The 14,445-nt window shown below is 37.1% G+C and overlaps 1 protein-coding gene across 1 annotated transcript; it reads right to left on the reverse strand.

Moving 5' to 3' along the window:
• Positions 1-8,394: 8,394 nt before the first annotated feature.
• LOC110888374 lies at positions 8,395-10,213 on the reverse strand. Its single transcript, XM_022135904.1, has 5 exons — positions 9,982-10,213; positions 9,549-9,790; positions 9,227-9,457; positions 8,897-9,146; positions 8,395-8,825 (listed from the first exon to the last, which is right to left on the reverse strand). Exons 1-5 carry the CDS (start codon positions 10,211-10,213, stop codon positions 8,395-8,397), a joined length of 1,386 nt encoding a protein of 461 aa, XP_021991596.1.
• Positions 10,214-14,445: the final 4,232 nt, after the last annotated feature.

The raw sequence follows: 14,445 nt of genomic DNA on the forward strand, positions 1-14,445 counted from the left end.
TTGTTCCCTTGTTAATTTCTTCACTTCTCCACTAGACTTGAACACTGTCAGTACGTGGGTCTGTTTATCAGTTTTCCACTTTAGTACTTTTGAGCCTGGTGGGTTTCTTGGGAGATTTTTATTGGTTGAGGTATTTGGTGATGCTGGCCTATTCATGACTGGCTGAGCAGTACTTGCAGATTGTTCCAATTCAGATTCTTGTTTCATCATTAATCTAATGCCCTCTTTTACAAGGTCATTTCCAGCAATTAAATCTTGAATTGTTTCAGCACCTGACTGTTTTTTACTCCTTCTTTTGTAGATGGCAGCACCAGCTGGAGTAGTGTTTCTTTTAACTTGCAGCTTTGATGGTCTTTTTGAGACCTCTGCTTTGGAGTAGTCAGGCTTTTGTGGAGCTGTTGGATCTTTCTTCCTAAGTTCCTCCAACCTTTTGTAGGTGGCTCTGACCCTAGCTTCTCCCCACTTTGACACAGAATTCTTTGACCCATAATCAGCTGCTACCAGCTCCTCTTTCATTCTCTTCAACTCTAAGGCCTTGTCAATTTCAAATTGTTTGAATTTTTCAGGAAGAGTCTGCTTGACCTTATTTTTGATCATTTCATGAATCCTGGCTACTTCTTTTTCAAGCTCAGGAATGGTCCAATTTTTGTACATGTGTTTCTCCCCCTTGTATTTCTTGTAGGTCATGATGTTTTCACTGTAGTCTTTTCTCAAGGACTCATCTGCCCTTTCAGAGATTTGCTGACATACATTTTTGGCAAATTGCTCCATAGATCTGACCTGTGTGAGTAGAAACTGATAGTTTTGCTGAAATTCTCTATCAGATTTCCCTTGTTTATTTTTGATTGAGATATCCTCTGCTTGCTTGGCTTTGATTTTCAAATATTCTTCAATATTATTTGGCCTGGAATATACTTCAATCGATGGCAAACTCCTTTTGACAGGGTCATCCTCATAATAGAAAGATTTGATTTCTTCCCTAACTGCTATGAGTTCCAAAGGAAATATAACACCTGCAGGATGTAATGGCTTTTGGATTTGAGCTGAAGAGAGAGGAATGGGTTTTGGAATTGTGAAAAGTGCTTGAGATTTTGAAGCTGTTGGTGGTGGTGATGGAGAATCATCATCTGATATGATAATCCTTCTCCTTTTTATTTTAGGAGAGGCAGATGATGTTTTGGGTGGAACAGTGGAGGTAGTTTGTGACTGACTAACAGTTGTGGAAACAACTGGTGTTTCAACCACTGTTGTCCTTACAACAGATGTTGTAACATCTGCTGTCTTCTGCTTTATGGCAGGAAATGATGGTGGATATGTTGTTTTTTGTGGTGATAAGGCAGTGATAGTGGTGTGTGTTGAAGTGGTGTATGTTGAAGTGAGAGTAGATGTTGTAACAACTGAAGTACCAGCAGATGTTGATACAGCAGGAGTTTCATCAACTGTTTAGGTGGAGGTTTGATGTTGGTGGCTTTTGGATGGTGGTTTTGAAGTATGCTTTGGAAGACTGGATGGTGTGGACTTGGGTTTCCTTACTTTTCTAGTAAGATTTCTTTTTGGAACAGGATTTTGAACATCCTTTACACCAGAACAACCCTGCACATTCAGCTCCATGAAAGCTCTTTTCTCCTCATTCCACCTTGACAAATCCTTTGCCGCTCTATCCCTTTTTACACTGATTACACCTTCATCAAGTGCATTTTGGGTAACATCAACCTTTTTGCTACCATCTGGCAAGGGAATGTTTCTGAGCATAGCATCCTTTTCAGGCTCAAGATACAGACCATTATCAATCCCTTTCTTCTTCCACACCTGAATTTTCTCCCCCTTTTTGGCATTATCTGGGGGGAGTTCATCAATAAAAAGAACTGTTGGAGGAGCAGTGCTAGTGGTTGTCAACAGATGTGCTTTTAGAGCCTTGATGTCTGCTTGTGTGGTCTTGAAACTAGACTCCATTGCTTTTCTAAGCTCTTGAACATGTTTTTCATGCTGCTGCTCAGCCATCTGTTGTTGTTGTTGGAGAAATGGTTGAAAAAGGTTCCAGAGCTCATTTGTAGCATCTGCTGGTGGTAGAGCAGGTGCTTGAGGAGGAACAGCAGTGGATTGTACCCGTTGTACTGTCAACAACTGATGCAACATTTCTTTGATCTCTGCAACAGAGGTATCAAGTTTTTCAACTCGATTCGTCAATTCCTGGTACTTTAAACCATCACCCAATTTAATGGGATTATCTGATTTCCCACTAGCAGTGGTTTTATCAGAGGTTGAGGTAGGGAGTGTACTCCAAACATCAACAACTGATGCCCCTTTTTCTTGGTAATGGGGTCTTCTTCCTTCAACACTTGATAATCTTTTGATGGAACCAGTGGTCAAAACAAACTCACTAGCAGATAACAGAGGTGTTATAGAAGGAATTGTTTCCAAGGAAGTCTTATTAATGTAACCACTGTCCAAGTGCAAACCAGTGGGTTCAATACTTGTAGTGGCTGCTTCACTTGGATTACCACCAAGAGTTACTTGTAACTCAAGGGGTGTAACCTCCTCAGGTTGTGTTGGTGGGTTAGCAAAGATTGATACATCAGGCCCAGTCTTTTGTTGAAGTATATTCTCATGAACAGGTGATTGAGAAGGACTGGTTTGTGCCAGGTTCAAATCAATTGAATCCAACAAAATTTTGGTATTTGGGGGAATTGGGGATGTGAGTTTGGGTGTAGAAAGAGGATTTGCCCCGGGCATTGGGCTGTGGATGATGGAAACAAGTGCTTCCAGAGCATCATGATGTGGTGACCTTTGTTGTACAACCTGTTCTTTTTGTGAAAAGATAGGAGGAGTTTCAGCTATGGTTTGAGATATGTTTACCAACTGCTGTGAGGAAGTAGCAGCAGTGGTTTGATTTGACTTTTGTGTTGTCACATGCAGTTGCTCTGGTATCTCATCTTCCAGTGTTGCCTTTTTGATGGGTTTGGGGGGGTTTTGGGGTTTTCTTTTTCTGTGGCATTTTGGTGATTTTAGGTGTGGGTTTCAAGGCAGTTGTTTTGCTACCTTGATCACCTTGAGCAGTGGGCTCAGCAGCAGATACCTGAGGAGCAGTGTTTGCTGCTAAATTCTGCTCAGGCACCTCTGCTTGTGTTTTGCAAGGTGTTGACATTCTTGTAAAAGTTTCAGCAGTTAAGCTGTGCATTTGTAGAGCTTCACCTTGGTTTATTACAGCAATATCATCCTTACTGAATTTTTTTCTCAAAATAATAACTTAGAAATCTTGGAAACAGTAAGAATGATTTTGTTTCAACATTTTTAACCAAATCATTGAAGATTACCTGGGAATAATTAAAGTTTTCTTCTTGAAGAATAGCATACCCCAGATTTTGAATCTTCAATGGTATTTCATTAAAAGAAGTGGTTTTATTTGAAACACACATGAGCAGGGTATGGAATAAAAACCTTGTTGCAGGAGGGAAGAAACCTTTTTGTAAGGTATCCCTCTTCATCATTGTGTCTGCATACCCTCTCTCAATGAAGTGAATTTTTAACTTGTTTTTAGGAAAAGAATCTTTATCTTCCTGATCATCGAGCTAAAAGACCTCTGAAATGGTTTTTGGTGTGATGTTGACAACTTTGCCCTTTAGAGAAGAGGTAATGGTAGTGACAGTTTCGCCTTGTTTTTCAAGGGTTGCATTTTTCCAAAACTCTCTTTGGGTTGTCAAGTAAATTGGTGTATCGGCGGTCAACAAAGTTTTGTACTTTGAAGCTGTGATTAAATCAAGGATGGAATCAAAGGTATCAACGGTGCCGGGTTTTGTGAGAAGACCCAGAAGATTATGAGAAACTTTGTGTGGTATTTCGGTGGATTTAGCCTTTTGAGAGGCAACTTTTGATGATGATTTTGCGGAAGACTTTGATTTAGTCATTTTGGTGAAGACGATTGAAGAAGTTGGTGAATGAATTTGATGAAATGTGAAGGAAACTGCTTTGAGAAGAGAATTTTTATGAATTCAATTCGACAGTAAAACCCTGTTTGGGTTTTGAAGGGGGTTTAATAGAGGAAAAAGTGAATGCTGACGTGGCAGCGGTTACAAAAGGTCTGACCACTATATACTGTCCATGTACCATCCCCTGATGAAGCGAAGGACAGTACTTTTGTGAAAACTACTGGTGAAGACAGTGGTTGCAACGGTAATGGAGGCAGTGGATGATTTTCACTATCAGTGGATAGCATATCAGTGGATACAACACTGATTTTGAACATCGGTGCTTATCAGAGGAAAATGAGAACAGGGGATGATTTTCAGCAGTGGACAGACTTTTGAAGTAGAGCAGACTTTTCAACCCATCAGTGGTTATGGCAGACTTTTAGGATTTTAATGAAAAATTCATTTTTAGCTATTTTTAAGGATGGATTTTTGATTTTCTGAAAACATTTTAATGCTTTTATTCATAGAAAAATAGGATTTTGCCTGTTATTCCATGTTTAGCATGCCAATCCTAGAGGTCAAGCTTTCAAAGGTAGATGTGTCTAATGCTTTGGTTAGCACATCTGCCAGCTGATCCTTAGTTGGAACATGATCCTTCATCCACCCAGCACCGCTGCCCATTTAGCATTCTTGTAATTCTTGGTGTATATTTTAGTTTATCATAAACTTTTAACCAGATTTAATAAGATTTAAGAAAACTAATATATGAAATTGCTCATCAAACTTTTTAATTAACTGACTCTAGTGGTTGTAAGTATAAGTATATAAATACAATGCAGGTAACTTTTGACCCGTCCGGCCCACTCAATTTTTTTAGACGGCCAACAAATAAAAGCCCAGATACTCGAGGTAACCCAATGGCAACGGCGAGATCCCATACGCTTGTGATCGCAGACAACGCTGGGTAACCCAAAACCACCATTTCCACTACAATAAAACAAATTTTATAAATTATTAATTTAAAAATGGCCAATAGTAGAAAAGCTAACTATATGTGGAATTTGATCAATATTAAAGATAAGAAAATAAGTATTACCATTTAGAGTCTTAACAAACCTGAATAATAGAAAATCGACATTTCATTATTACCTTCATAGCCAAAGCCTGCATTTTCAATTAATATATGTATCAGATTCCAAAAAAACTGCATATCTTTATAGCCAGAATCTATCAAGTAATCATTAAAATACAACCAGCAACATAATTATGCTATAAAATAATATATAAAAGAAAAGAAGCACATTCTGGCGGGTTACCTGAAAAAATGATGACAAACATCAACACAAAAACAAAGAAACAATATAATCATCTTAATCAAAGAAATGAATAGTATTAAACCTGGCATCAGTGATGAAAAACAGGTCTATTACCATACCATACGATGTAATCGATACTTTCAATCACTGAATAATCCATACCATACTGTGTAAGAAGCAAAATCTTCTTCACTAGGGCAAGAAGAAAACAATATCGAATCCAACAGCATCTGTATAGTGCTTTGCCAGCATTTCTAGTCCTGTTCTAGCTGAGCAATTAACAACTTCAGGACTGCAGTTTCAAAATCACAAACGTTAAGATGTTCCGTTAGTTTTCAGAATGTTAACACTATTTCGGTAACAAGAAAATCACTTACATATCGTATCCAACCCCCTAACAACAAATGGTGGTCTGTTGCAGTTAATGCCACTAGAATGCCTACCCTAAGATTGTCTTACAATCTTGAAACTCAAATATTAACACGATAATAGAGAGACACTTACAAGTCTCCAGCAGCTAATTCGTAGAGATGAAAGTGACTAACAACAATTTCTTCAAATCCTCACCAACCAGTGGAATGAAGTCCTTGATGACCATAGGGGAAGAACATCATTTGTTGAGACGCAAGAACCACCACCATATCCATAAACAATAACAAAGATGAGCAAACCAAGGTTAGGGATTCAGAACCGTACGGTGAATCGCCCGTAAGCATCTAGATCTAAGAACCATTTCGAATGAGAAAACTCTAGATCTGAACCAACACTGAACAAGAGTAATGATACCGTCAAAGTGAAAACTGTAGATCTAAACCAGAACAGAACAAGAATGACTAATTGGGGACTCAAGAGTTCAATATAAAGGAATATTTTCATACCTGTCAGCGGTGGATGGCTGGTGAAGAACGACTAGAGATGAAAAACGGTTGTTGCTGTAGAGAGAGAATGGCAGTGTAATGAAAAGCCGTGTCTAGGTTTTGAGGAGCCAAAATCCTGTTTCAAAATTCAAAACCAGAGCCAAATGCCACTGATTTTCTCCCTCTTTCTAACATTTGCTCGCTCTCTCTTTGCAAACCCATATTTGTTCCAAATCTAGCATCCAATTTCCATTCTACTATGACACCATTTTGTGATTTTAGGGTTTTTTCTTGAACAAGATGAAAGAGAACTCGGAGAAGAGAGAGAGAAATGAGAGCAGGATGTGAATTTCAAAATTCAGAAGAACAAAAGTATGGAGCAATCGAATTTCAAAATTCAAAAGAACAAAATGTTCCCGCTTGCGTGTGTTGAAAAGGTGTTAAAGGACTTTCAACACATTTGTGCTTTAGTTGATTGTACAATATGCTTTAAAGACTTGTAAAGTGGCAAATGACTATTTCTGCCCTTCCTATATGCTTATTAAAGTAGTATAGATATAGATAATTTAAAGAGTAAATTGCCATTTTAGTCCATGTGGTTTGGCCCATTTTGCCAGTATAGTCCAAAGGTTTCATTTTTAACATCTGGATCCAAAAAGGTTTCATCGTTGCCATTTTGGTCCAACTGACTTAACTCCATCCATATATGTTAAAGCTGCCAAGGGCATTTTTGTCATTTCATTATTCCTTTTATTAACCCTTTTTCTTATTTCTTTTCCCTCTCTCGTTTGGCGCCCTTTTCACCCTGCATATAACCAAATCGACAGAAACCCTAAAATCCTAATTAAGTTGAGCAAAGGAAACCATCTCTCCTCCCTACCTTCAATCTTCAACAATGGTGCAATGTCCATGTGGTGCGCATACTGTAATTCGAACTTCGTGGACCTCTTTGAACCCCGACAGACGTTTTTATTGTTGCAATAGACAGGTATTTGGGTTTCTTTCATCATCTTCATAATCAGCTGCGATTTGTTCATGTTTTTGTCATTTTTTGTTAACATGGGGGAAGGGGCTGTGGATTCGTTGCTTGGGCTGAGGCGGAGTTGTGTCAAAGATGTGCAGGAATCATAAGAGAGCAGTTGAACTCCATCCGCAGGCTTGAAGAAGAGAACATGAGATTGAAGTGGCTATTGTGTGTTACTTGGGGTTTATTGATGTTGTACTATGTGTGTAGTTAAATGATGCGTATTTAGGTTATTTCGAGTGTTTGTAGTTCATGAATATGGTATGAATGTTGTAAGATTTTTGGTTTAGTTAATGGAACTATGTTAATGGTGTTATATGAATTATATTTGAATGATTCTTGATGATATGAATGTTGTAAGATTGTTGATGGTGTTAATGGTATGAATGATGTAAATTTGCCGATAGATTGTATCGTACAAAGCGGCCATTACAAACCTGCATTATATTGAACTATGTTAATGGTATGAATGATGTAAATTTGCCGATAGATTGTATCCTACAAAGCGGCCATTACAAACCTGCATTATATTGAAGTAAACTGCCAAAATACAAATTGGCCATTAAAAGAAACTGACCCATTACAAACCTGCATTATATTGAAGTAAACTGCAGCCATTACAAACCTGAACTAAACTGACCCATTACAAACTGCAGCCATTACAAAACTGCAGCCATTACAAAACTGAACTAAACTGCAGTTGACGATTACATACCAAAAGACTAACTGACCCATTACCATAACAGATTATAAGTACCAAAAGACCTAAACTGTTTTACCAAAATACATAACCATAACCCATGACACGTACCAAAATGCATAACCATTAATTGTTTTACCAAAATACATATCAAAGACCTAAACTGCAAGTACCAAAAGACCTAAACTGCACCACTTTGACTTGCACCAACATTTTCACTTGGACCTGCACCACTTTGACTTGCACCAACCTGACTTCCACCATCTTGACTTGCATCTACATCTTGTTTTTTCTGTCTTTTCTTGCATGTCCTCTTGTTGTGGCCTCTTGCCTTGCAAATCTCACAGGTTACAGTGTTTCCCTTTCTGGTCAACTTTCCCGCATCTGGAATGGATGCTTCAGTATTCTGTGTTTGGTTCTGTGTTTGACTTAATTCCTCTGCTGACTTCTTCCTCTTTTTCTTTGGTCTGCCTATCTGGTTATGATGTTTAGGAGGTAACAAAGTGGTGAGGCATCTCGACTTTGGCCATTCATCCATACCATTGATTGGTTCAATGGTACACTCATAAACCAGCTTCCATGTTTCATATCAGTATGCTTGATCAACCCACCTTTCTGGTATGGGTTCCCCACCTCCATGTAAACCCTGATTCCAGATTGCAGCCATTGCGTGCTTGCAAGGCATACCAATAAGGTCCCATTTCCTGCATGAGCATGTCCTTTCACCAAGATTAACAACCCTTTGATCTAACCCATGACTGACCTGATACTTTGTTCCTCCAGTCCAAATGCAAGTGTACTTTGAGGCTTCAAACTTGATTGCATCAAAGATCCTAGTAGCAGCAGGTGTTAAAGGACCATTACACTTGGCAATTAGCTTTTTGACAACCACAACCTTTTTCATTAGGTATTCCCTACTGAATTCAAGACAAGTGATGATAGGTTTGTCCCTACCATACACCAGTTGCCTATTGAAGACCTCACACAGATTGTTTAAGAGAACATCACACTTTGCCCTACCTGTACATGCATAACTTTATGTTATTAATGTGTACACTACAATAAAGAAGTTTATGCTATATATGTCATACCACTGAAATGAGATCTAGACCAATGCCTTGGAGGAATTTCTTTCAACCAGTCATGTAAGTCTTTATCTTTTTCCTCAACTGCCTTCATTGCATTTTCCCAACATCTTGTTGTAAGGACACTAGCACAGCTCCATAACAAATCTTTGTAGACATCACCCTTCCATCTTGGTTTCATATTCTCATGTATATGCCTTAGGTAGAACCTATGTTCAACCTTTGGATACACCTTTTCTATTGCTGGTATTATACCCTACATAAGCAAACAGTTTATGATACATAAGTAAACAATTAAATCAGTTACATAAGTAAACAATTAAATCAGATACATACCTTCTGCCTATCACTTATGAAGGTGAAATATGAGTTGGGATCCAGCCCTAGATCATCTCCCAAGCACATCAAAAACCATGTCCATGAAGCTTTAGATTCTGACTCAACCAATGCATAGGCTACCGGGTAGATGCCATTGTTTGCATCTATACCAACTGCAGTTAAGACCTGCCCTGGATAAGGCCCCTTCATCAAACATCCATCTAGACCCAACAAATTTCTACCAGCTATCTATCTAAAATCCCCTTTTTAAACCAGCTAAACAAATGTATATCCTTTTAAACTGCCTTGTTGGAGAATATGGGTTAGGCTCCTTCTCAACCTCTATTTTTATTGTTGTACCAGGATTAGCCCTAAGCAATTCTTCACAGTAGTCTCTAAGCATTGTATATTGAACATTATAATCACCTTGAACTCTCTTTGTTGCCTGAGACCTAGCCCTAAACATCTGCATTACAGTAACTTCTACCTGGAACTTCTTTTGTATCATATCTTGTAAGGATTTGAGTGGAATAGTAGGATTAATCCGAATAGTACCTTCTATCTCCCTAGCCAACCAACCGACTGTGCAGAGCCTAACATTCCATGTGTTTAAACATATGTGCTCTTTCAAGAAGGTTTTAACTACCCAAGAGCCGACACTCTTGCTCTTTGATATGTGCAGCAGCCAAGGACATGTAGGGTTTATATCCCTTTTTTAGGTTTAGGTTTAACTTTAGGCCCACTTGCACTTTTTGCTGAATTTACAGATGTACCCCCAGCATTTAATGAACTTCCAGATATACCCCCAACATTTAATTTACTTCCAGATATACCCCCAACTGTCACATCTTCAACTTCCTGCCCTTTTGCTTTTGTTTTACCCCAAATGTTTGTTACATCTTCAGCAACAGCCCCATCTTTTGCCTCTGTTTCAGCCTTGACCAGTTTAGGATTGAACCCCTTACACACTACACGAAACCTAGATGTATCATTTCTTACTATCATCAGTTGCCTCCTACTTTCCACTGCATGTTTTTTAAGTAACCTTTTGATTTATTCCTTATTACTAAAGGTTTGACCAAGATAAAAAGGACAACCATCAGTTTTTTTTGGTTTTTTTAAGCTTCCTCCTATGAGCCCTCATGCTCTTTTGCATCTTTGTGTCATTTTCATCATCACTCAAGCTATCAAATTCTTCTAGGTCAATCTCAACATCCATGTTCACATCATCTCCAATATCTAAGTCTGCCCCATCATCACTTAAATCAAAATCTACTACAGCCCTAAAATCATCCATATCAACATCATACTCCTCAACAATGTTATCAACATCCATAATATAATCTGAGTCTTCATCAGATATATAATTACCCTCAGCTACTTTGGCCTTTCCTTTAGAAACCTCATTTACTTTGGCCTTTCCTTTAGAAACCTCATCTACTTTGGCCTTTCCTTTACAAACATCATCTATATCACTACTATCATCCTGCTCATAACCACCTGCCTTAGGTTCAAAATTGCTATCATCTGATCCATCACTACCACTATTTTCTGATCCATCACTACCACTATTTTCAAATCCATCACTACTTACAATCTCTTCAACAATGTGCTCCCCATCAGCTACACTACTGCCATCCACATCATCTACATTTTCATTGATATCATGCTCTGCATTGTTTCTTAACTTCAAACCTTCATAATCAGGTCTAATATGTTCTACAAACACATCTATCAGTTTAGTAGTTCTAGATAGCTTTAAAAGATCAAGAATATAGCCATCATTTAACAGTGGTCTTAGCCCTAAATCCAGATCCTCTCCTGGCAATTTATACATAAATCTCATATCATCCTCCTCTCTATACCCAATATCCACCATCATATCCTTCAATACAATGACTGAAAAGTAGTCTGAGTTAACCTTGTCAACATAAGATACCTTACCATTCGCATATCTCATTCCAGGATACTCTGTAAATTCACCCCCATGGTGTATTTCGATTGAAAAGTTTTCAGGGTAGTTTACTGCATCAATGAACATATAAACTTCAAATAAGTGATCAATCCACTTTAAAAACGCAAAATTTAAACAAAATGTTGAGTATTAAACAGAACTTACCATATGCCTCTTCTTATTGAATACTTCATTAGGATCACGAACACACCAAGGGTCATTCATCGTTCAGAAACCACCGCACAATGCTTGTTCACAGCTCAGTCGCCTTTGATCGATCGTCTTCGTTTCGTTGTTATGGTTTTAAAATTGGGGGAACTGTGTGTGTTGTGATCGATGAATGAAGCAGCTATGTCATTTAAAGAGCTTATAAAGGCTTTAATTAAAAGAAAAAGAAATAAGAAAAAAGGGTTAATAAAAGGAATAATGAATTGACAAAAATGCCCTTGGCAGCTTTAACATATATGGATGGAGTTAAGTCAGTTGGACCAAAATGGCAACGATGAAACCTTTTTGGATCCAGATGTTAAAATGAAACCTCTGGACTATACTGGCAAAATGAGCCAAACCACAGGACTAAAATGGCAATTTACTCTAATTTAAATGTTCAAAAAACTTATTCTAACTTTAAGTTAGGATTTACAAAAATAAACAAATCAGTATTTTATTTATATTTTTTTATTCAATAAAATAGTTGCATATTGTTATTAAATGGATTTATAATAAACAAAACATATTCAGTTATTATCAACGTAAAACTATATCTTGCCATTTAGATTACATATATGTTATAGCATATTTTCATTTACTAAAAACCTAACCCCCCCCCAACCCTACCACGCAGCAAAAACCTATAAAAAACCGAACTCCTTACCCCCCCCCCCCCAATCCTAAACCCCCAACCCTACCAAGCTAAATGCTAAAACTAAATCATAAAGCTAAACCCTAGAATTAAATCCTAAAAAAAGGTTTTTTAGCTTTTTATTAAAAATCGCTAATTTTCGTCACTAAAAAACATGCATATGCATGCACATGTACAACAGTACTTTTGTTAACTTTTTTTTATAAAAACGCTTAATTTCGTCACTAGAAAAAGAACAACAGTACCGTTGTACATAAACATCGGTACTATTTTTTTTAGTGATGAAATGTAACATTTTTTTTATAAAAATAAATTATTTTTGTGTGTTTCTAATTTTTTAGGTTCTCGCAATAAAGGGTGGTTTCTAACGGATTCTTATCTTATCTTATACGTATATCTATACTATATAATATGCATATTCGAGGGGCAACTTAGGTTATTTGCCACTTACTTAAAAAGTACAAGTTTTTTAAGCATACTGTACAACCATCTAAAGCACACAAAACTATAAGCTTGTGAAATCACATTTGGGCGGTCTATTCTCAAATTTAACTTTTGAGTTGCCGCTCATCCCATTTCAAAATTCAAAACCTACTTTTTATGTTCTCTTTTCTCTCTCTCAAGTTGAAATCATCAGAAACCCTAATGTCATTCCGCCTCACCATGCATTGATCGTCGGGTGAGATTCCACATCACCGTCCCAACTATTCCCTAGCCGGAAAATTCAGGATTTTTTCAACTTTAGTTCACCGTAAACTTTATACATTAAAACCTCTAATGTACTCTGATTCGTTAGGGAAATCTCACTCCTTCTTACAATGTCCTAAACATCCGTTCCATTAAAGGTTTGATTTGCTTAATTTTCGATTCTGATTTTTGTTTGTCTAATTTAGCTTACATCTGTTTGGATCCAGCCACCATTTTTTGTTTTTAATTAATGGCTATTTTTTGGTATGTTGAAGTTTGTATGTGGATGTGGTATCCTTCTAGTGTGGTACAGTGGCGTTAGGGTTTTGCGGTCAACATAGATGATGACAACCCTGGTGGTTTTGCGCAAAAACTAAACAACAAAGAACTATCGGCTCAAGTTAAATTGTTTTCTGATGTGTAATTAGATCGTTTCCTTGTAATTAATTGTTAGGTATTTGCTATTAAGTTTTTATTTTTATTTTTTTTACATTCTGAAATTGCTTGTTTAGTAGTCAAATGCATGCTGGTGATTATTTATTGCTTTTTTTAACTGACAGATGTTAGGTTGTGGATGCTTTCATCATGTTTTTGTTGTTATAATATGAGATCTGATTTGACTTTTGAGATTTCTTTTGAGATTTTCAGTACTAATTGGTATCTTTTCTTAAAACTGGTACGTTCCTTGCATTTAGGGTTTTAATTAATCTATCACAATCTAAAACTATTTGTCCATTGTTATTTATTTTATTTGTTTTTTGTTGTAATAACTTGATTTATGATTGATGTTCATATAAATAGTCACTAAATTCATATCAAATTGGTTTTTGAAATGGTTCTTTGTGTGTTTTTAACAGGTTGTTGGTATTGAGGAGTTTTTCAATGGTTCAGGAGACAACTAATTTGGTCGAATTAGTGGAACTGCTTGAGGTTTCTTCAACTAAGGCTCCTGAAATCTGATGTGGAACATCTACCCTCGCCAGGGAAGTAAGCAATTTCTCCGAGAAGAAGTTGAAGAACCAGAGAACTATCGGCTAAAAACTCCAGTGGTGTGCGTAGAGTGTGATATGATTTTTATTAATATTTTGAGCCCATTTTACGCATTAGTCAAGTTTTAAATTTATAAAACATGATATTGTAGTAACACTAACACACTTGGGCAAGTGCACCCATCGCGAGGCAGTATAGTGTTGGTAAGATACCGAGGTCGTCCAAGGACACAAGAGCTTTTAATACTGGTTTATCCTCAACGTCTGATCGATCTAATTTTTTTGAGAAAAGTTTTGAAATATAAAACTAAAAATGAAAAAAATAAATAAAATGAAAAACAAATAGACAAGATAGAATCACTTGGATCCAACTCGTCTTTAATGTATCCTTTGATGATTTTCGCACTTTCGGACAGAGATTATCTTAGTTATAGTAGTAGGCCCCTCTTTTGAAGGTGATGTTACCCTCAACCCAGAGATTATCTTAGTTATAGGAGAAGGCCCCTCTTCAATGACATCATGAAGAAATGGTAAAGAAAATTCACCTTTAACATAAGAAACTAGTTATTAAAGTCATTAATACAAACCTAATTAAAAAGTGCCGAAAGATTAAAAATCAAAAGTAATACATCAAAGACTTGTCTTCACCAAGTGATGTAAGAGATTAGCCAAACATGGCCTTTGATTGACAAAAACTCTTACTATCAATCTTGGATCCCGAGACTACTACACACTCTAAAGATGG

Source organism: Helianthus annuus, chromosome 2 (genome assembly GCF_002127325.2).
Source record: "Helianthus annuus cultivar XRQ/B chromosome 2, HanXRQr2.0-SUNRISE, whole genome shotgun sequence".
Classification (NCBI taxonomy): domain Eukaryota; kingdom Viridiplantae; phylum Streptophyta; class Magnoliopsida; order Asterales; family Asteraceae; genus Helianthus; species Helianthus annuus.

Bases quoted from the DNA above. Each gene is read 5' to 3' on its own strand.
- LOC110888374 (XM_022135904.1), bottom strand. From the start codon at position 10,213: ATGATAGTAAGAAATGATACATCTAGGTTTCGTGTAGTGTGTAAGGGG. The intron at 9,147-9,226 runs GTATGTATCTGA...TTGCTTATGTAG, and splicing joins TCATAAGTGATAGGCAGAAG to GGTATAATACCAGCAATAGA. The intron at 8,826-8,896 runs GTATGACATATA...ATGCATGTACAG, and splicing joins GTCTAGATCTCATTTCAGTG to GTAGGGCAAAGTGTGATGTT.